The sequence below is a fragment of the Salmo salar genome, chromosome ssa02 (genome assembly GCF_905237065.1).
Source record: "Salmo salar chromosome ssa02, Ssal_v3.1, whole genome shotgun sequence".
Lineage (NCBI taxonomy): Eukaryota > Metazoa > Chordata > Actinopteri > Salmoniformes > Salmonidae > Salmo > Salmo salar.
The window spans coordinates 38,094,193-38,116,133 of record NC_059443.1 but is presented as its reverse complement, the minus strand read 5'-3'; the positions used below and the strand labels follow the sequence as shown (position 1 = coordinate 38,116,133).

The 21,941-nt window shown below is 43.4% G+C and overlaps 1 protein-coding gene across 2 annotated transcripts; it reads left to right on the top strand.

The window, feature by feature from the left end:
- Window positions 1–88: 88 nt before the first annotated feature.
- Window positions 89–20,271, top strand: LOC106582523 (dual specificity testis-specific protein kinase 1). 2 transcript variants are annotated; one of them, XM_014165701.2, is made up of 5 exons: window positions 89–190; window positions 4,357–4,502; window positions 17,899–18,037; window positions 18,235–18,342; window positions 18,514–20,270. In XM_014165701.2, exons 2-5 carry the CDS (start codon window positions 4,357–4,359, stop codon window positions 19,504–19,506), a joined length of 1,386 nt encoding a protein of 461 aa, XP_014021176.1. In that variant the 5' UTR covers window positions 89–190; the 3' UTR covers window positions 19,507–20,270. The 2 variants fall into 2 exon arrangements, with proteins under 2 accessions (XP_014021176.1, XP_014021186.1); XM_014165711.2 differs by having other exon boundaries at window positions 127–184; window positions 18,514–20,271.
- Window positions 20,272–21,941: the final 1,670 nt, after the last annotated feature.

The following is a 21,941-nucleotide window of genomic DNA, read 5'->3' as shown; positions in this document are numbered from 1 at the left end:
TATTTGGACATGTCTTTTCTTACAAGCTGTCCCAAAGTTTCATCACAGTATGACACCAGATAAAGGGGCGTTAATACTTTAGGGGTGGGGCAGAGGAGAGGTAAAAAACACAGACAACTGTGTTCTCTCATGTTTAAACCTGACACAGCAAGACACCAGCCATTCCTGAACTTAACTGACTGAGGTAGAGGTAAGATTATTACATTTTTTAAGATATAAACTGTATTTGATTAACTTCCCATTTATAACAAGCATTAAGTTAATCAACTTTCCTTTTGTAAAGTAGAACAAAGGAAATTGTGATTTTTGTATAAATATGTTGTATCAATATCCAATGAAATGTAAGTAGCTACTAGAGAGGATTGCAAATGTTATTGCCTATCATGAGGCATTAAAAAAACATGTATATCTGGTTTCTAGAGGTGTCAGCATAATTTGCCCAATGTGGCCAATAGTGTAAAGGCAATGTCAGGACAGCTGCACATTGCTGGGGGGGAAAAAATCATTTTCATTCCTGTATACTTACAATGCCTTCAGAAAGTATTCACCCGCTTGACTTTTTCTACATTTTGTTGTTACACCCTGAATTTCAATGAGATAAAATTTAGATTTCTATTCACTGGCCTACACACATTACCTCATAATGTCAATGTTTTTTTAAATGTTTGCAATTTAATAAAAAATGAAAATCTGAAATGTCTTGTGTCAATAACTATTGTTGCACAATCCAGGTGTGGAAAGCTCTTAGAGACTTACCCAGAAAGACTCACACTGGGCTCCTGAGTGGCGCAGTGGTCTAAGGCACGGCATCTCAGTGCTTGAGGCGTCACTACAGACACCCTGGTTCGTATCTAGGCTGTATCACATCCGGCCGTGATTTGGAGTCCCATAGTGCAGCGCGCAATTGGCCCAGCACTGTCCGGGTTTGGCCGGGGTAGGCCGTCATTGTAAATAAGAATTTGTTCTCAACTGACTTGCCTAGTTAAATGTTTTTGTTTTTTTTACAAAAAATTATAATCGCTGCCAAATGCTTTCTAGAAAGTATTGACTCAGGGGTGTGAATACTCTTGTTAATGAGATGCGTATTTCTGCATTTCATTTTCAATACATTTGCAAAAAATAAAATTTTTTTAAAACTTTGTAATTATGGGCTATTGTGTGTGTAGATGGTTGAGAATTGTGTACAATTGTATTCATTTTGATTTCAGGCTGTAACAACAAAATGTGGAATAAGTCAAAGGGTATGAATATTTTCTGAAGGCACTATACATGCTCATAGTTTAGCAATTCCCTCTTTGCTTGAATAGCATGAGCTATGAATTAATTATTGTAATGCGTTGTCACTCCCAACATCAAAGCAGAAGTAGGGGTCACATTATATTTGATGGCAGGCCACAAATGGTCGCTGAAAGGTTATTTACCGATCTTGATGGCTGTCCCTCAGACAGCTTTCCTCCTATACATCATCTATGTCTTGCTATGTCTCTGTCTAATCGCCACTGAGTGTACAAAACATTAGGAACACCTTCCTACTATTGAGTTGCACCCCCTTTTTCCCTCAGACAGCCTCAATTCGTAGGGATGCTGGCCCATGTTAACTCCAATACTTTCCACGGTTGCGTCAAGTTGGCTGGATGTATTTTCGGTGGTGGACCATTCTTGATACACATGGGAAACTGTTGAGTGTTAAAAACCCAAGTAGTGTTGCCGTTCTTGACACACTCAAACCAGTGCGCCTGGCACCTACTAACATACCCCTTTCAAAGGCACTTTAATATTTTGTCTTGCCCATACACCCTCCATTCATCCATGTCTCATAAAAATCCTTCTTTAACCTGTCTCCTGCCCTTCATCTACACTGATTTGAAGTGGATTAACAGGTGACCTCAAGGGATCATAGATTTCATCTGGTTAGATTTGTACACTCAGTGTATATTGTTACTATGCTAATGAATGACAAATGGATGACAACACAGGATGTGACTTTTTGTTTCTGTGTTGAGTATGAAATAACCTGTTTGACATCATTTTACCCCGCTGGCATAAATAGGGTACTGCGCTATCAGGAATCTGGGAGTGCCTCAATTGTGGTTGGTTGGTATTGAATGGATTAGAACACCAGTTTAGAATTAACAGAATTTCCACCTTACTATATGAGAAACTGGCAGTGTCCGAATACCCATACTAGCATACTACATACTTAAAACCTCTTACATCTAGATGTTCCGCTAGCGGAACGCCTCGCCAATATCCAATGATAGAGCGTGTCGCGAATTACAAACTCCTCAAAAATCCCAAAACTTCCATTTTTCAAACATATGACTATTTTACACCATTTTAAAGACAAGACTCTCCTTTATCTAACCACATTCTCCAATTTTAAAAAGGCTTTACAACGAAAGCAAAACATTAGATTATGTCAGGAGAGTACCCAGCCAGAAATAATCACACACCCATTTTTCAAGCTAGCATATAATGTCACAAAAAACAAAACCACAGCTAAATGCAGCACTAACCTTTGATGATCTTCATCAGATGACACTCCTAGGACATTATGTTATACAATACATGCATGTTTTGTTCAATCAAGTTCATATTTATATCAAAAACCAGATTTTTACATTAGCATGTGACGTTCAGAACTAGCATACCCACCGAAAACTTCCGGTGAATTTACTAAATTACTCACGATAAACGTTCACAAAAAACATAACAATTATTTTAAGAATTATAGATACAGAACTCCTTTATGCACCCGTGTCATTGTTCTCAGATCGACCACTTTCCAAATCCCCTACTGTTTTTCGCCCAGGGACTGCAGAGTCATCATTCCCCATTCTGGCGCCTTCTGAGAGCCTGTGGGAGCCTTAGAAAATGTCACGTTACAGCAGAGATCCTCTATTTTCCGTAAAGAGGCTATAGAAGGCCAAGAAATGGTCAGAGAGGGCACTTCCTGTATGGAATCTTCTCAGGTTTTGGCCTGCCATATGAGTTCTGTTATACTCACAGACACCATTCAAACAGTTTTAGAAACTTTATGGTGTTTTCTATCCAAATAAAATTTATATGCATATTCTAGTTTCTGGGCAGGAGTAATAACCAGATTAAATCGGGTACGTTTTTTATCCGGCCGTGAAAATACTGCCCCCTATCCTAAACAGGTTAAACTGCATACTATGTACTCATCGTTGCATAATATTTAGCACGTACCATTTAGTAAAAAGTATGCTACGGCCGCAACGCAATAGCGGCTCCTGACTGGCTGAGTAGGTGGGGCGGGACCGAGTGCGGGTAGATTTTTCCAAACTCATCAGGAATCAAGATTAGGAATCAAGAGGATAGAATTATACTCATGTTAACCAAATGGACGGCAAGGGAGAGCTTTGTATGCGTCTCTGTGTGTGGAGTAAAGGTGGCTAAGAGTTTTCTTTCCTCTGGTTGCACATGTGACATGCTGGTAGAAATTAGGTAAAACGGATTTAAGTTTGCCTGCATTAAAGTCCCTGGCCACTAGGAGTGCTGCTTCTGGGTGAGCATTTTCTTGTTTGCTTATGGCCTTTTACAGCTCGATAAGAGCGGTCTTAGTGCCAGCATCAGTTTGTGGGGGTAAATAGACGGCTACGAATAATATAGATGAAAACACTCTTTGTAGATAGTGTGGTCTACAGCTTATCATGAGGTACTCTAACTCTAAGGCGAGCAATACCTCGAGACTTCTTTAATATTAGACATTGATCACCAGCTGTTATTGACAAATAGACACACACCCCCACCCCTCGCAAGTTAATTTTAATCCAGATACATTCATACTTTTACTCAAGTAGTATTTTACTGGGTGACTTTTACTTGAGTCATTTTCTATTAAGGTATTTTTACTTTTACTCAATTATGACAATTGGGTTCTTTTTCCACCATGCGCATATCTAATTGTTCAGCAGTTGTCAAAGCCAAAATGAGAATGGCATCCAGGCATTTAAAACATACTTGATTTTTGAAATGTTGCATACTATTAAACATATTTTTTCACATACTCAAACAACCTACTATTTAGGACGCAGGTATGGGTAGGCTATTCGGACACGGCCACTGTCTGTAGAATTTCTCTGTTCTACAGTTGCAACATTGTTTGCTTTAGTTTGTAGTCAACAGACACACCCTTCTCATCCACTCCATGATCTTCTTTGGAATTCTCTCTTTGTCTTTGTAACTTTGAGAGAATTGAATTTGTAGGGTGTACTTAACCTTACAATAGTACTATAACAATTGTTATGCAGAGGTCAATGCTTTAGTAGTTTTTGGTCACATTTTTTTCACATTTCTATCGGATCTTGACCCCACTGCCCACCAAACCCCTAGATGGAGTATTCCACCAAAACTCTTGCTGCTGGCTGCTTTGGGAAGATCTACAGGGAGAAGTACAATGACACCTGGGCTGCAATCAAGAAGGTGCCACAACACTTAATCAATAGGAAAGACCTGGAGAGAGAGTGTCAAGTATACAAGTGAGTATGACAGACAATGTGCTATCATGGTATGTTGCTAAATGGTGATATCAGCCCAGAGGGAAAGTATTTTGCTCAGTGGTCTTTTTTTCATCTCTGTAGAAATATGGGAGATCTCAATTTTGTATCATTTATCTGAACTGTTTCTCCTAAGATAATTAATTCTTGAAACTTTCTTGAGACAAATGAGCTTGGATTGAGACTTCCATTTGAGAAGCATGCGAAATAGATGAGATCTTATCATCGTATCCTCATGAGCTAATTTATTGAGCCAAAAATGCCTTTTTGAGCATTAAGGAGACGCATTATAAAAAATGTGCATGCATTAAACACATTCAAGTATCACAACACAGATTCTTTAAATGTTAACAACTTTTAATGTATTTTTTTTATACAACATTGTACAAACATACAAAGAAAATGACTGAGAAGAGGTTAGATTGCTTTTAATACATTTTTACATTACATTTTAGCAGACGCTTTTATCCAGAGCGACTTACAGTAGTGAATGTATACATTTCATTCATTTTTTTGTTGTTGTACTGGCCCCCCGTGGGAATCGAACCCACAACCCTGGCGTTGCACACACCATGCTCTACCAACTGAGCCACAGGGAATACAAAATAGTATTGCTTGTAAAATATCAAAATAGTCCAAATATGGCCTTCTCTAAAATTGGTGTGAAATTGAAAGTGCTGTCATTAACCCCATATAAAAAAAAAACATGAGCTGGCGCACACCCTAAAAAAGGTTGGTAGAGGTGCTGACTGACAGAAAGTAAAACTGTATGCTATTTAAAAATAAAGAGAGTCAAACACTATATACAGGCTCCCAGTGATTTATTGGGTAAACCACAAACGTTTCGCCACCCTATTTAGACAGAGCCAAAGTGGAAAACTCCCTGCAAAATGCCTGGGGGAGCTGTCTAAAAAGCTGTCAGTCAGCACCTACCAGCTCATAACTGGTACAAACTGTACCAACTTCACACTTAGCGAAACTCTGTATAAATACTGAAATCTGTTATTGCAAGCACCCTTGTCTGAAATTGAAAGCGCCATCACAAACCCATGAACACTTGAACAGATGATTGTAAACATCATTCATGTGTCAAAATGGACCTGGGGTTCACCTGAAATGCAGCTTAACCCAAATGAAATGACATCATTTATAGGGTTTGGGCTGGGAATTGCCAGGGACCTCATGATACAATATTATCGTGATACTTTGGTGACGATACGATATGTTTTTGCGATTCTCACTATTCTATATGTATTGTAATTCCATACTGTGATTTTATTTCGATTCGATATTCCAAACATATTGCTCACCGACCGTATGTCTGCTGCGGAGAGATGAGAGAGCCATGAGAAAACAAGTTTTGATCAGTCACGGAAAAAAGTGCTGAAAAAAAATTGGCTCCCTTTTTAAAAAGAAGATGGAGAACAAGCAAAATGAAGGAAAAATACTGGAGTTTTGGTGCAGGTACAGCCAACTAGCACAAAAAATTATATCACGACATTGTCAAAATGATACAATATAGCGTCAAAGATTATATCCCGATATGTAACTGTATAGATGCTTTGCTTTATTACTATTAGGATTGTCCTGATGCCAAAATATTACCCACAAAACAATGCATGTTGTGAGTGGTGGTTACGGTGTCTGCCATGGTCTCTGGAGCCCAGGCTGTCTCATCTGTAGACCCTCTCCCCTCTCTCTGAGTGGCCTCCTGGTAAGATGACCTTCTAGAGATCCCACCTGAGTCCCACTCTCTGTCTCTGTCCCTCTCTCTGTCCCTGTCGGCCTGGGGTGCAAGGGGTGGAGAAGGCATTGCAGGGTGCTGTGCCATGTGCTGTCCAGCCCCTCTAGCATTAGGATAAATGGGGTAGAGCGGGGGCTTGTTAGGTCGGAAGGGGGCAGTAGGTGGGTACTTGGGGTGAACCCTGTCATAGAGGTCTTGAGAAGATGCATGGGGGTTCTCCAGATAATGGGGAGCTTTGTATCCCCTGACTGAGGAGGAGACAGCAGAGGAGGAGGAGGGCAATAGGTCAACAGCCCAGCGCTGTATCCAGAATGTCTGACAGAAACACAATGACAGAAAGATGGTTCAGATAAAACAAAAGTTGCCACATTTTAATATTGTGATCATAATAAACATGTAGATAATTGCTGAACTCTAACTGAGCTGTTATGCTAGTTTCTCTAGCCTCCCACAATTTTCAAATGCTCTGTCACATGTGCTCCCTCTCCGGCCTCTAGGTCACCAGGCTGCTCGTTATGGCGCACACCTGTCACCATCGTTACGTGCACCTGTGCGTCATCAGACTCACCTGGACTCCATCACTTCCCTGATTACTTTCCCTTTATATGTCACTCCCTTTGGTTCCTTCCCCAGGCGTTATTGTTTATGTGTCATGTCTGCGTTTATGGTTTTTATTTTGTATTACGGTGTGTTTATTAATTAAAACATTCACTCCCTGAACTTGCTTGCCGACTCTCAGCACACATCGTCACAGAATAACGCCTCACCTAAGGGCCGCTACAATCTTTCATCCCTCCGCCGGCTCGCCAGGCTCGCCCTGTCTCCGCCAGGCTTCCCTGCCTCCGCCAGGCTCCCCAGGCTTCCCTGCCTCCGCCAGGCTCCCCTGTCTCTGCCAGGCTCGCCCTGTCTCTGCCAGGCTCGCCCTGTCTCTGCCAGGCTCCCCTGTCTCTGCCAGGCTCCCCTGCCTCCGCCAGGCTCTGCCAGGCTCGCCAGGCTTCCGTGCCTCTGCCAAGTTTCCCTGCTTCCCTGCCTCTGCCAGGCTTCCCTGCCTTCTGCCAGGCTCCCCTGCCTCCGCCAGGCTCCCCTGCCTCCGCCAGGCTCTGCCAGGCTCCCCTGCCTCCGCCAGGCTCTGCCAGGCTCCCCTGCCTCCGCCAGGCTCTGCCAGGCTCCCCTGCCTCTGCCAGGCTTCCGTGCCTCCGCCAGGTGCCTCTGCCAGGCTTCCCTGCCTCTGCCAGGCTTCCCTGCCTCTGCCAGGCTTCTCTGCCAGGCTTCCCTGCCTCTGCCAGGCTCCCCAGGCTCTGCCAGGCTCCCCTGCCTCGGCGGGCCTCGGCCAGGCTCCCCTGCATCCGCCGGCTGGCAAGGCTTTGGTGCCTTTGCCGGATCGCCAAGCTCCCCGGCTTCCGCCGGCTCGCTAGGCTCTCATGCCTCAGCCGGATCACCAGGTTCCCCTACTTCCGCCGGCTCTTGTGCCTCAGCCGGATCGCCATGCTCCCCTGCCTCAGCCGGTTTGTCAGGTTCCCGTGCATCAGCAGGGCTGACGGTCTGCTCCTGATCCCCGGGATCGTCCCTTTGGTTGGCGTCCTGCGGCTGGAGCCGAACGCGCCGGGGAGGGGGTACCGTCACATATGCTTTCTCTCTGGCACTCATGTCGCCATGCTCCCTGCTCAGCCGGATTGACAGGTTTCCAGCGCCTCAGCAGAGGTGACCGGGCAGGGGAGCCTGGCAGAGTAGGTTTCCTGTAAAGATCAGTGTATAGAACATTATCTTCACACAAGATCAGAAGATCAAGAAAACTGATTTGACGTGTATCAGATTGCATAGTAAATCTCAGATGTTCAGAACAGGAGTTAAGAAAAGCATGGAATGCCTGGAGCTGTTCTGCATCACCCCTCCATAGAACAAAAATATCGTCAATATACCGTTTCCAAATAATGATGTTAGGCAAGAAAACATTTTTGAGAGGGTTGAAAATGGATTGTTTCTCCATGTAACCCACATAGAAATTAGCATAGTTAGGAGCCATGGGGGATCCCATAGCAGTACCCTTCGTCTGAATAAAGAAATCATTTAGAAACATGAAATAGTTATGTGTGAGTACTATTTCAGCCAATGTTATAATGCAGGCACTGGAAGGTAGTTCATTAGGGTCACATTGCGGGAGAAAATGTTCCATGGCTTCAATACCGCCCTCGTGTGGAATATTAGTGTATAACGACTCAACATCAAAAGTAACTAACAAGGTGTTCTCAGGGAGAGGATCAAGAGATTCAATGATAGAGATCATACTGCTGGTGTCCTTTACAAAGGAGGGGTGCTGTTCTGCGAGTGGTCTAATAAAAAAGTCAACAAAAGTGGATAGAGGGGCCGTTACTGCATCAATGCCCGCTACAATAGGGCGCCCTGGAGGGTTTGTAACATTCTTGTGTAATTTCGGCAAAGTATAGAAAGTGGCAATTTTAGGGTGTTGAATGGCCAGAAAGTCATATTCTTTTTTGGTTATCTGACCAGAATTTAAATAACCATCTAGGACAGTAAAGATGGTATTCTGAAATTGGGAAGTAGGGTCTGACCTTCCCCTGGTCGTATTCTCGCGGGGCAGAAATCTCAGAGACCAATTGGTACACTCTGATTTACCACCCCAAGATATTCCTGAACAACGTCTATTTGCGCCCCTACTGGATGGAAATTACAAGTGTAATGGCTGTGCTCAATGCAATGGCACTTATACATGTAGATCCTTCAAACACCCCCAAACAGGGAAATCTATCCCAATTAAAGGTGTTATTACGTGTTCCACTAAGGCAGTTATTTATCTTATAACTTGTCCTTGTGGTAAAAATTATGTGGGTAAAACAAAGCGTGAATTGAAAGTACGTATCTCAGAGCATCGTAGCACCATTAGGTGCAAAAACTTGACTTACCCAGTTGCGGCCCACTTTTTGGAAGCAAACCATTCGATTTCGTCTCTGCGTTATATTGGCATTGAACATGTCACCCTCCCTAGGAGAGGGGGTGACCTTGATAATTTATTGTTAAAACGAGAGGCTGCCTGGATCTTTAATTTAAAGACCCTTGCTCCCTCCGGTCTCAACATAGACTTTGATCTGAAGCCATTCTTGTGATTATTGTGATTTTGCCATTGTAATTGTTTGTTAGATACATTTTAGACTACAAATGCTATGATCGTATGCTATCCATTTGTTTGTCTTTTTGTATGTTCTTTGTATGCCATTTTTTTTTAAATATTTGAGTTAACCAATGATATTAGGCCACACTTGGCCATGATTACAAACACCTGTGTGTCTCTTGACACTATATAAATGACTCATCTCGCAGTGTTTGTGATGATACCCTGATGAAGACAGCTTTGCTGTCGAAACGTTGGTTATTAGGTTATTACATTTTTGCATCTGAGCTCTTAGAGTGTGCGGCTTTCCCTTACTTTCTAGTGTTTATTTATTAAAACACTCACTCCCTGAACTTGCTTCCCGACTCTCAGCACACATCGTTACATGCTCTAATTTAACAGCGTCTGTATGTAATAGAACATACATTTGGCATAGAGGAGCTAGGTCACTATATCTGCTTGGATAAAATAGTAGCTAGCAAGATGGAGATCAGAGGTTCTTTTTAATGAATGCATTTCACAAGTGGCTAGTTTGCATCAACTATCTTCAGTAAAACCAAAGCAAAGTTTTTGCCTGCAAACTTTTTTTTTATTGTATTTTTATTTCACCTTTATTTAACCTGGTAGGCTAGTTGAGAACAAGTTCTCATTTACAACTGCGACCTGGCCAAGATAAAGCAAAGCAGTGCTACACAAACGACAAAAGTTACACATGGAATAAACAAACATACAGTCAATAACACAATAGAAAAGGTGTGTATAGATATACAGTGTGTGCAAATGAGGTATGGCAATAAATAGGCCATAGTGGTGAAGTAATTACAGTTGAGCAATTAAACACTGGAGTGATAGATGTGCAAGTAGAGATACTGGGGTGCAAAGGAGCAAAAAAAATGAACAATAACAGATGGGGATGAGGTAGTTGGATGGGCTATTTACAGATGGGCTATGTACAGGTGCAGTGATCTGTGAGCTGCTCTGACAGCTGGTGCTTAAAGTTACTGAGGGAGATGTCTAGAGTCTCTAGCTTCAGTGAGTTTTGCAATTCGATCCAGTCATTGGCAGCAGAGAACTGGAAGGAAAGGCGGCCAAAGGAGGAGTTGGCTTTGGGAGTGACCAGTGAAATATACCTGCTGGAGCGCGTGCTGCTATGGTGACCAGTGAGCTGAGATAAGGCGGGGCTTTACCTAGCAAAGACTTATAGATGACCTGGAGCCAGTGGGTTTGGCGACGAATATGAAGCGAGGGCCAGCCAACGAGAGCATACAGGTCACAGTGGTGGGTAGTATATGGGACTTTGTTGACAAAACAGATGGCACTGTGATAGACTGCATCCAATTTGCTGAGTAGAGTGTTGGAGGCTATTTTGTAAATGCCATCGCCGAACTCAAGGATCGGCAGGATAGTCAGTTTTACGAGGGCATGTTTGGCAGCATGAGTGAAGGATGCTTTGTTGCGAAATAGGAAGCCGATTCTAGATTTAATTTTGGATTGGAGATGCTTAATGTGAGTCTGGAAGGAGAGGCTTTGGTTTGCCTGGTGATTTGTTTGGAGAGTTGTCTGACTGAAGAGGACCCACCCGGAAAAATATCCCTTATCAAAGTTGCCAAAATAGTCTGACATTGAAATCAGACCCTAGTCACTTGCCCAGGGTTGGATTTTCAAGACTACTGTTATGCATGTTTATAACCTCATGTTATATTTGTATTATTATCTTCCATAGACTCAATGTCACCCCAACAGGGTGTAGGGTGTTTCAATTCAAATACCTTTTATTTCCTGAGGGAACTTCATGTGTGGTGACATGACGGACTGACCTGGCAACAGAGTAACCCGAGTCCTGTGAGAACGGAATCCAGGAGCGAGGTGTGTAGTGCGTTCCTTTTCCCAGGGAGGAAGCAGAGGAGCCTGGGGTGTAGGGTTCACCCATGGAGGAGGGGGGCGTGTCTAGATGCTGTTAACTGAAACTCGTGTCCACAGAGCAGGGGCTGGTGCATCCGGGGGTAAGTGCTAGCATCCCTGCTGCCAAGCCAGCTATCTCAGAGGACAGCTTCCGCCTGATATCTGAAGACTGCACAGAAAAAATGAGAAGAGAGGATTAGATAGATACATTACACAAAAGCAGGCAATGAGTCTCAAGCATGAGGGACCATAAAGGTAAATCATAAATATTACATGAAAATGATGGTTGTGATGAGCCCTCGGTCAGGGCCTCCTGTGGGCACAGTCTGGGCCGTGTAGGAGCCATTCATCAGGTCATAATACTTCTGCCTCTGCTGGCCTGCAGATACACACTTTCACACATAAAAACAAACAAACAAACATGTCTATAAAAAAATATATATCTAATTTTATTTGTCACATACACATGGTTAGCAGACGTTAATGCGAGTGTAGCGAAATGCTTGTGCTTCTAGTTCCGACCATGCAGTAATATCTAACAAGTAATGTAACTTAACAATTTCAAAACAACTACCTTATACACACAAGTGTAAAGGAATGAATAAGAATATGTACATTGAGCGATGGCCGAACGGCATAGGCAGTAGATGGTAGAGTACAGTGTATATCCATTTTTTTTAAACATTTTAATCATTTAGCAGATGCTCCTATCCAGAGCAACTTACAGTAGTGAATGCATACATTTCATACATTTTTTTCTCCGTACTGGTCCCCCGTGGGAATCGAACCCACAACCCTGGCATTGCAAACACCATGCTCTACCAACTGAGCCACACGGGACAATATGAGATGAGTAATGTAGGGTATTTAAACATTATATAAAGTGGCATTGTTTTAAAGTGGCTAGTGATTCATTTATTACATACATTTTTCATTATTAAAGTGGCTAGAGATGAGTCAGTATGTTGGCAGCAGCCACTCAATGTTAGTGATGGCTTTTTAACAGTCGGATGGCCTTGAGATAGAAGCTGTTTTTCAGTGTCTCGGTCCCCGCTTTGATGCACCTGTACTGACCTCGCCTTCTGGATGATAGCGGGGTGAACAGGCAGTGGCTCGGGTGGTTGTTGCCCTTGATGATCTTTTTGGCCTTCCTGTGACATCGGGTGGTGTAGGTGTCCTGGAGGGCAGGTAGTTTGCCCCCGGTGATGCGTTGTGCAGACCTCACTACCCTCTAGATAGCCTTACGGTTGTGGGCGGAGCAGTTGCCGTACCAGGCGGTGATACAGCCCGACAGGATGCTCTCGATTGTGCATCTGTAAAAGTTTGTGTGTTTTTGGTGACAAGCCAAATTTCCTCAGCCTCCTGAGGTTGAAGAGGCGCTGCTGCGACTTCTTCACCATGCTGTCTGTGTGGCTGGACCATTTCAGTTTGTCCGTGATGTGTACGCCGAGGAACTTAAAACTTTCCACCTTCTCCACTACTGTCCAATCAATGTAGATAGGGGGCTGCTCCCTCTGCTTTTTCCTGAAGTCCACAATCATCTCCTTTGTTTTGTTGACTTTGAGTGTGAGGTTATTTTCCTGACAACACACTCCGAGGGCCCTCACCTCCTCCCTGTAGGCCGTCTCATCGTTGTTGGTAATCAAGCCTACCACTGTAGTGTCGTCTTCAAACTTGATGATTGAGTTGGAGGCGTGCATGGCCACACAGTCATGGGTGAACAGGGAGTACAGGAGAGGGCTGAGAACGCACCCTTGTGGGGCCCCAGTGTTGAGGATCAGCGGGGTGGAGATGTTTCCTACCCTCACCACCTGGGGGCGGCACGTCAGGAAGTCCAGGACCCAGTTGCACAGGGCGGGGTCGAGACCCAGGGTCTCGAGCTTAATGACTAGTTTGGAGGGTACTATGGTGTTAAATGCTGAGCTGTAGTCGATGAACAGCATTCTTACATAGGTATTCCTCTTGTCCAGATGGGATAGGGCAGTGTGATTGCGATTGCGTCGTCTGTAGACCTATTGGGGTGGAAAGCAAATTGGAGTGGGTCTAGGGTGTCAGGTAGGGTGGAGGTGATATAGTCCTTGACTAGTCTCTCAAAGCACTTCATGATGACGGAAGTGAGTGCTACGGGGCGATAGTCATTTAGCTCAGTTACCTTCGCTTTCTTGGGAACAGGAACAATGGTGGCCCTCTTGAAACATGTGGGAACAGCAGACTGGGATAGGGATTGATTGAATATGTCCGTAAACACACCAGCCAGCTGGTCTGCGCATGCTCTGAGGACACGGCTGGGGATGCCGTCTAGGCTGGCATCCTTGCGAGGGTTAACACGTTTAAATGTTTTACTCACGTTGGCTGCAGTGAAGGAGAGCCTGCAGGTTTTGGTAGCGGGCCATGTCAGTGGCACTGTGTTGTCCTCAAAGCAAGCAAAGAAGTTGTTTAGGTGGTCTGGGAGCAAATCATCGTGGTCCGCGACGGGGATGGTTTTCCTTTTGTAGTCCGTGATTGACTGTAGACCCTACCACATACCTCTCGTGTCTGAGCCGTTGAATTGCGACTCTACTTTGTCTCTATACTGACGCTTAGCTTGTTTGATTGCCTTGCGGAGGGAATCGCTACACTGTTTGTATTCGGTCATGTTTCTGGCCTGATTTAAAAGCAGTGGTTCGCGCTTTCAGTTTTGCGTGAATGCTGCCATCAATCCACGGTTTCTGGTTGGGGAATGTTTTAATAGACGCTGTGGGTGCAACATCACCGATGCACTTGCTAATAAACTCGCTCACTGAATCAGCGTATTCATCAATGTTATTGTCCAACGCCATGTGGAACACATCGAAGTCCACGTGATCGAAGCAATCTTGAAACGGGAATCCAATTGGTCGGACCAGCGTTGAACAGACCTGAGCACGGGCGCTTCCTGTTTTAGTTTCTGTTCTGTCTATAGGGTGGGAGCAACAAAATGGAGTCGTGGTCAGATTTTCCGAAAGGAGGGCGGGGGAGGGCTTTATATGGGTTGCAGAAGTTAGAACAACAATGATCCAGGGTTTTGCCAGCCCGGGTTGCACATTCAATATGCTGATAACATTTAGGGAGCCTTGTTTTCAGATTAGCCTTATTAAAATCCCGAGCTACAATAAATGCAGCCTCACGAGGTGTGGTTTCCAGTTTACATAGAGTCAAATGAAGTTCTTTCAGGGCCGTCTGTGTCTGATTGGGGCAGGATATACACGACTGTGATTATGATCGAAGAGAATTCTCTTGGTAGATAATGCGGTCGGCATTTGATTGTAAGGAATTATAGGTCAGGTGAACAAAAGGACTTGAGTTCCTGTACGTTGTTATGATCCCACCACGTCTCGTTAATCATAAGGCATACACCCCCGCCCTTCTTACCAGAGAGATGTTTGTTTCTGTCGGCGCGATGCGTGAAGAAGCCAGGTGGCTGTTCCGACTGATGACGTATCCCGAGTGAGCCATGTTTCCGTGAAACAATGAACGTTACAATCTCTGATGTCTCTCTGGAAGGCAACCCTTGCTCGGATTTCGTCTATCTTGTTGTCAAGAGACTGGACATTGGCGAGTAGTATGCTCAGGAGCAGTGCGCCCGTCTACGGAGCCTGACCAGAAGACCGCTCCGTCTGCGGCGCCGTTGTTTTGGGTCGCCGGCTGGGATCCGATCCATTGTCCTGGGTGGTGGACCAAACAGAGGATCCGCTTCGGGGAAGTCGTATTCCTGGTCGTAATGTTGGTGAGTTGACGTTGCTCTTATATCCAAAAGTTCCTCCCGACTGTATGTAATAAAACCGAATACTTCCTGGGGTAACAATGTAAAAAATAACACATAAAAAAACAAAATACTGCATAGTTTCCTAGGATCGCGAAGCGAGGCGGCCATCACTGTCTCTATATGACAAGGTTGTCATCATGTCAAAAAAAAAAACTTTCCAGTAAAGATATTGAGTACAATAATTTCTCATGTCTCTATGAAACAACTCTATGCTTCAATATGTATCGTGTAAAAAAGGCCATCCTGTTCTCTAGTCTCTAGCTACCCAGTTTTCCCGCAGTCCCCTTAGTGCTGTTAGTTTGGCAGCTGATGCATTGTAAATGTTTATAATAAGAACTAGCCTAAACACATATTGGCACTGACAGTTAAAATTATCAACACTAAATAGACACTTGTTAACTAGCTAGCTATACATTTCACGATTCCAAGAGGTAAGAATACACAGTCTATCAGCCTGGTCTCATAGACTATACATAACATAGTAAATGTAAATCCAGGACACTCAAATTAGAATGATATGTTACGTTTGGTATGGTTACATAAGACAGAAGGTTACTTCAGGCAAAAACAAAATTAGGGTGGTTAGTCGGGGTCGATGGGTAGGAGTATAACGCGAACCTCTAACAACCTGAAGGTTGCGTGTTTGAATCTCATCACGGAGGACTTTAGCATTTTAGCAAATTGTCAACTTTGCAACTACTTACTATTTAGCTAGATTGCAACTACTTAGCATTTTAGCTAACTCTTCCCCTAACCCCTAGCCTAGCTAACATTAGTCACCTAGCTAGCTAACGTTAGTTTGGGAAAATATGTTAATCTCTGGTAGCAAGCTAAGTTAAGTAGGTGACGTTAGATAATTTAGTATGGTAACTAAGCAGCTGACTTTAGCTAATAAATAGTTACATTTACAGCATTTGATGTTCGGACACTAACGTTAGACATACTGTGTACATTGTTCCCTTACCCTAGTTCTTTAGAAGTCATTTAGTCACCTGCATTGCTTGCTGTTTGGGGTTTTAGGCTGGGTTTCTGTACAGCACTTTGAGATATCAGCTGATGTAAGAAGGGCTATATAAATAAATTTGATTTGATTTGAAATTTGATTTGATTTAGTAGTCTACTTTGTTGAAAGTTTTGTTGAAGTCTTCTTGTTGAAATCACATCTAATATTGTGTAGAGGCTTGACAATCGAAAAGACTACAGTGAGTGAATCTCTAGTGAGCTAGCTAACTCGCACTGAAATAAAAAAAATCCCGCCCGAACGTGACGTGGTTGTGGGCCAATTGCAGCAGTTGGTCACAAAAAAATGCAGCAATGAGAATATTATGTGAAAACAGACATGTTTGAGAAGGAGCATCCAAATCATTGCAGTCATAATATAGTCAAATCGAGTTTTATTTCAGATCTTGCTGTAATCTCATTGTCTCATGCATGGAGACCTGTACAGGCAAATTCAATTATTTAAGATAATTTAGATCTATTATTTTGATTTGAGTAAAACAAATATGAGCTACACGACATAACCAAAAGTATGTGGACACCTGCTTGTCGAAAATCTAATTCCAAAATCATGGGCATTAATATGGAGTTGGTCCCCTCTTTGCTGCTCTAACAGCCTCCACTCTACTGGAAAAGCTTTGCACTAGATGTTGAACCTTTCTGTATGGACCTCACTTTGTGCATGGGGGCATTGTCATGCTGAAACAAGACAGGGCCTTCCCCAAACTGTTTCCACAAAGTTAGAAGCACAGAATCGTCTAGAATGTCATTGTATGCTGTAACGTTAAGATTTCCCTTCACTGAAACTAAGGGGCCAAGCCCAAACCATGAAAACAGCCCCAGACCATTATTCCTCTTCCACCAAATTTTACAGATGACACTATGCATTGGGGCAGGTACTGTAGTGTTCTATGGCATCAGCCAAACCCACATTCGTCCTAGTGAAGCGTGATTCATCACTCCAGAGAAAACGTTTACACTGCTCCAGAGTCCAATGGCGGCAAGTCCAACCACTCCAGCCAATGCTTGGCACTGCGCAGGGTGATCTTAGGCTTGTGTGCGGCTGCTCGGCCATGGAAACCCATTTCATGAAGCTCCTGACGAACAGTTATTCTATTGCTTCCAGGTGCAGTTTGGAGTGTTGCAACCGAGGACAGACAATTTTTACACACTACACACTTCAGCACTCGGCAGTCCCGTTCTGTGAGTTTTAGGCCTACCACTTCTCGTCTGAGCCGTTGTTATTTCCACTTCACAATAACAGTCAAATCCACTAATTTGATGGAGTGTCCACATACTTTTGTATATATAGTGTATGTGGTTGTTTCTCTTAAGTAGACATTTTTAAAATTAAGAAAATGCTCTGTGTCTCATTTTGGTGTTAAAGTGAGCTCATTTGTGTCTAGGATAAAAAAAAAAAAAATATTTAACCTTTATTTAACTAGGCAAGTCTGTTAAGAACAATGACATCCTATACCGGCCAAACCCGGACGATGCTGGGCCAATTGTGCGCCGCCCTATGGGATTCCCAATCACCGCCAGTTGTGATACAGCCTAGATTCGAACCAGTGTGTTTGTAGTGACGCATCAAGCACTGAGATGCAGTGGCTTAGACCGCTGCACCACTTGGGAGCCCAGGGGGAAACAAAGGGGGAAAAGATGATCTCTTCTTGGATTTTGCTTTACTTTAGGATAAATGTGATGAGGGTGCTGATGAAGGTCACTACATAAGTGATTAGTTGTGCTGTCTGTAACCTCCATTTCCATGATAACCATTTCTCCCCATTGTATTTTACACTCTCTCTGTGACCTGGGACTCCAGTAAGGCAATTCATCCTAACATAGTGAAGCTTCTGGGTAATCCAACACTCAAGGACTCTAAGTGGATCATCCCCATGGAGTTCATCTTTGGAGAGGAACTGGAGACAACCATCTTCAAATCACAAAAGTCTCAAATACAGGTAGGCCTATGGGTCCCACTGCTGCCACCAAACATGCATGTGACAGCGTTGATGAAAGTTCACATTGAAAAACTCTAAATATATTTGATAAATAATTATCTAAGCCTACAGGATTTTCAGGGGGCCTTCCAAACATTATTACAAAAAAGTGCAAGTTAACTCATCAGTTGATTATGAAAGCCTTTGATCTCCCACAGTTAACTCCATCTGTAAAGGCTACCATCATCACAGGCATGTGTGAAGGACTACTTCACCTACACAGCAAAGATATCGTCCATCAGGACCTCAAGCCTGAGAACATCATGGTGAGACAGGCATTAAAATAGTTTTTGTTGTTTTAATGTTCTTCATTAATGATGCAAGACTTTAGAAGCAGTTGTTCATCTGTTGTTGGGAATAAAGGACATTGTCGCACTAAATGCTTAGATTAGATATAAAACAATATTTTTCCACCCCTCTCAAATGATCTCTTCCAGGTAGAGCAGGACACTCACCGAGCTGTGATCATTGATATGGGGCTGGCCAAATTCTTCCGCAATGGCCTAAATTCTGCTGTGGATATGGGCAACGAGGCCTACTCTTCCCCTGAGGTCCTGCAGAGGTGGGGCCAACGAGACCAGCGTTCAGACGTGTGGGCTATGGGTAAAATCATTGCTGAACTCTGTGCCAGAGTCAGGCTGCACACCCCCAGTGTCTGTCCGGCTATGATCTATGAGATCCTCAGTCTCCAAGGCCAGCAGTACTGTAACTCTGTCTGTTGGATGGTGCAGAGCGACCCCACAGTGCGAGCCACCATGGCCAGGATCATGCCAGAGATACGAAGGGCAGGGGGAGGTGGCAACACCGGGGAGCAACAAAGAGGACATCTTCCGACACCCTTTCCTCACACTGAGGTAAAAGACACATCGCCACGTCCTCAAGCTCCCCCGCTATCAAGAGCTGAGTGCACAGCCTTGCCAAAGACTGAGGTCAAGATGACACTGCAACCACAACCCGTACAGCGGTCACCTTCCCCGGCAAGATGGGAGCATGCAGTCTTGCCAAAGACTGAGGTCAAGACGACACTGCAACCACAACCCGTACAGCGGTCACCTTCCCCGGCAAGATGGGAGCATGCAGTCTTGCCAAAGACTGAGGTCAAGACGACACTGCAACCACAACCCATACAACGGTCACCTTCCCCGGCAAGATGGGAGCATGCAGCCTCTCCAAAGCCTGAAGTCAAGAACTCACCATCTCCCCTTCCAAAGGTAGACCAGGGTAATGCACTGGTGGTTCCATCAGGCATGGTTCAACCCAGTCAAGATGTCATGGGTCTCCCATGCCCACTCCCCACAACGGGCAAGGTGCGAATCCGCCGCTATGAGCGAAGGAATGGGGAAGTGGAGACTTGGGAACAAAATGAGGTAGAGACTGAAGGAGGGAGGATAGTCAAGTTTGAGAATGTGATGTTTAACAACAAGTCGTAAGAAGGTTATTGAGAGGTTGTGAAATAGTTGGGAGTTGATTTGACTCTGCTTCTGAAATAGTTGGGAGTTGATTTGACTCTGCTTCTGAAATAGTTGGGAGTTGATTTGACTCTGGTCACTCCCCTTCCATCCTTCATTGTAAGAGTCTGACATGTTTATGGAGAGGGGGAAGAGTATATTTGGGAGGTGGGATAAACTAATGGAAGCATTCTAATGTCCAGTGAAACTATACCGGACGTGCTGTGCCTAAAAACAAAACGACACACTATCCCACTATGTGAGACCCCCCCCAAACAAACATATATATATATTAACAACAAAAGTTGTCTTGCACTGGTAAGAAGGAAACCTTGGAGTGTGTTAAGGTTGAGTAAGGATTTAGGGATGATCTTGAAAGTACTATCACTTCTTCTAATGCTACATCATGTTACAATGTTGCTCATCTAGTTAGGTGACAGTGTACAGAGGCACCTGGTGTCAAGTAACTATCTGTGAATGGTTTTGAAACCTTTTTGTTTTGGGAAACTTATCCCTGTTTGCAAATCAGTTGTCTCTTTAGCTCTATATCATTTTTTTACATTTTAGTCATTTTAGCAGACACTCTTATCCAGAGCGACTTACAGTAGTGAATGCATACATTTCATTCATTTTTTTGTCATTTTTTTTTCTCTCCGTACTGGCCCCCCGTGGGAATCGAACCAACAACCCTGGCGTTGCAAACACCATGCTCTACCAACTGAGCCACAGGGAAGGCTATCATACATTTGACTGTGTACATACAGTACCAGTCAAAAGTTTGGTCACACCTACTCATTCCAGGGTTTTCCTTAATTTTTACTATTTTCTACATTGTAGAATAATAGTGAAGACATCAACACTATGAAATAACACATATGGAATCATGTAGTAACCAATTAAGTGTTAGACAAATCAAAATATATTTTAGATTTAAGATTCTTCAAAGTAGCCACCCTTAGCCTTTGACAGCTTTGCACACTCTTGGCATTCTCTCAACCAGCTTCACCTGGAATGTTTTTCCAACAGTCTTGAAGGAGTTCCCACATATGCTGAGCACATGGTGGTTGCTTTTCCTTCACTCTGCAGTCCAACACAACCCAAACATTCTCAATTGGGTTGAGGTTGGGTGATTGTGGAGGCCAGGTCATCTGATGCAGCGTTGCTCTCCTTCTTGGTCAAATAGCCCTTACACAGCCTGGAGGTGTGTTGTGTCATTGTCCTGTTGAAAAACAAATGATAGACCCATTAAGCGCAAACCAGATGGGATGGTGTATCGCTGTGGTAGGCGTGCTGGTTAATTGTGCCTTGAATTCTAAATAAATCGGTGTCACCAGCAAAGCACCCCCACACCGTCACACATCCTCCTCCATGCTTCACGGTGGGAACTACACATGCAGAGATCATCCGTTCACCAACTCTGCGTCTCACAAAGACACGGCGGATGGAACCAAAAATCTCAAATTTGGACTCATCAGACCAAAGGACAGATTTCCACCAGTCTAATGTCTATTGCTCATGTTTCTTGGCCCAAGCAAGTCTCTTATTATTATTGGTGTCCTTTAGTAGTAGTAGTTGTTTTAGCAATTTGACCATGAAGGCCTGATTCAAGCAGTCCCTCTGAACAGTTGATGTTGAGATGTCTCTGTTACTTGAACTCCGAAGAATTTATTTGGGCTGCAATCTAAGGTGCAGTTAACTCTAATGAACTTATTCTCTGCAGCAGTGGTAACTGTGGGTCTTCCTTTCATGTGACGGTCCTCATAAGAGCCAGTTTCATCATAGCGCTTGATGGTTTTTGCGACTGACTGCACTTGAAGAAACTTTCTTGAAATGTTCCATATTGACTGACCTTCATGTCTTAAAGGAATGATGGACTGTCATTTCTCTGCTTATTTGAGCTGTTCTTTCCATAATATAGACTTGGTATTTTACCAAATTAGGGCTATCTTCTGTATACCACCCCTACCTTGTCACAACAGAACTGATTGTCTCAAACGCATTAAGAAGGAAAGAAATTCCACAAATTAACTTTTAAGAAGGCACACCTGTTAATTTAAATGCTTTCCAAGTGACTACCTCATGAAGCTTGTTGAGAGAATACCAAGTGTACAAAGCTGTCATCAAGGCAAAGGGTGGCTAATTTGAAGAATCTCAAATATAAAATATTTTGATTTGTTTAACACTTTATTTGGTTACTACATGATTCCATATGTGTTATTTCATAGTCTTGATGTCTTCACTATTATTCTACAATGTAGAAAATAGTAAAAATAAAGAAAAACCCTTGAATGAGTAACTTGTCCAAACTTTTGACTGGTAGTATAGAAATAATCGAAGACAAGAAGTTGTAAAAATTTTCTTACTTTTAAGAATAAAAGTAATTTTTCATAAATATATGCCGTTATCCTCTTTACAAC

Excerpts from the sequence above, each read along its gene's own strand:
- LOC106582523 (XM_014165711.2), top strand. The coding sequence starts at position 4,357 with ATGGAGTATTCCACCAAAACTCTTGCTGCTGGCTGCTTTGGGAAGATC. Across the intron at positions 4,503-17,898 it reads AGAGAGTGTCAAGTATACAA|TAAGGCAATTCATCCTAACA; the intron begins GTGAGTATGACA and ends CTGGGACTCCAG. Across the intron at positions 18,343-18,513 it reads TCAAGCCTGAGAACATCATG|GTAGAGCAGGACACTCACCG; the intron begins GTGAGACAGGCA and ends GATCTCTTCCAG.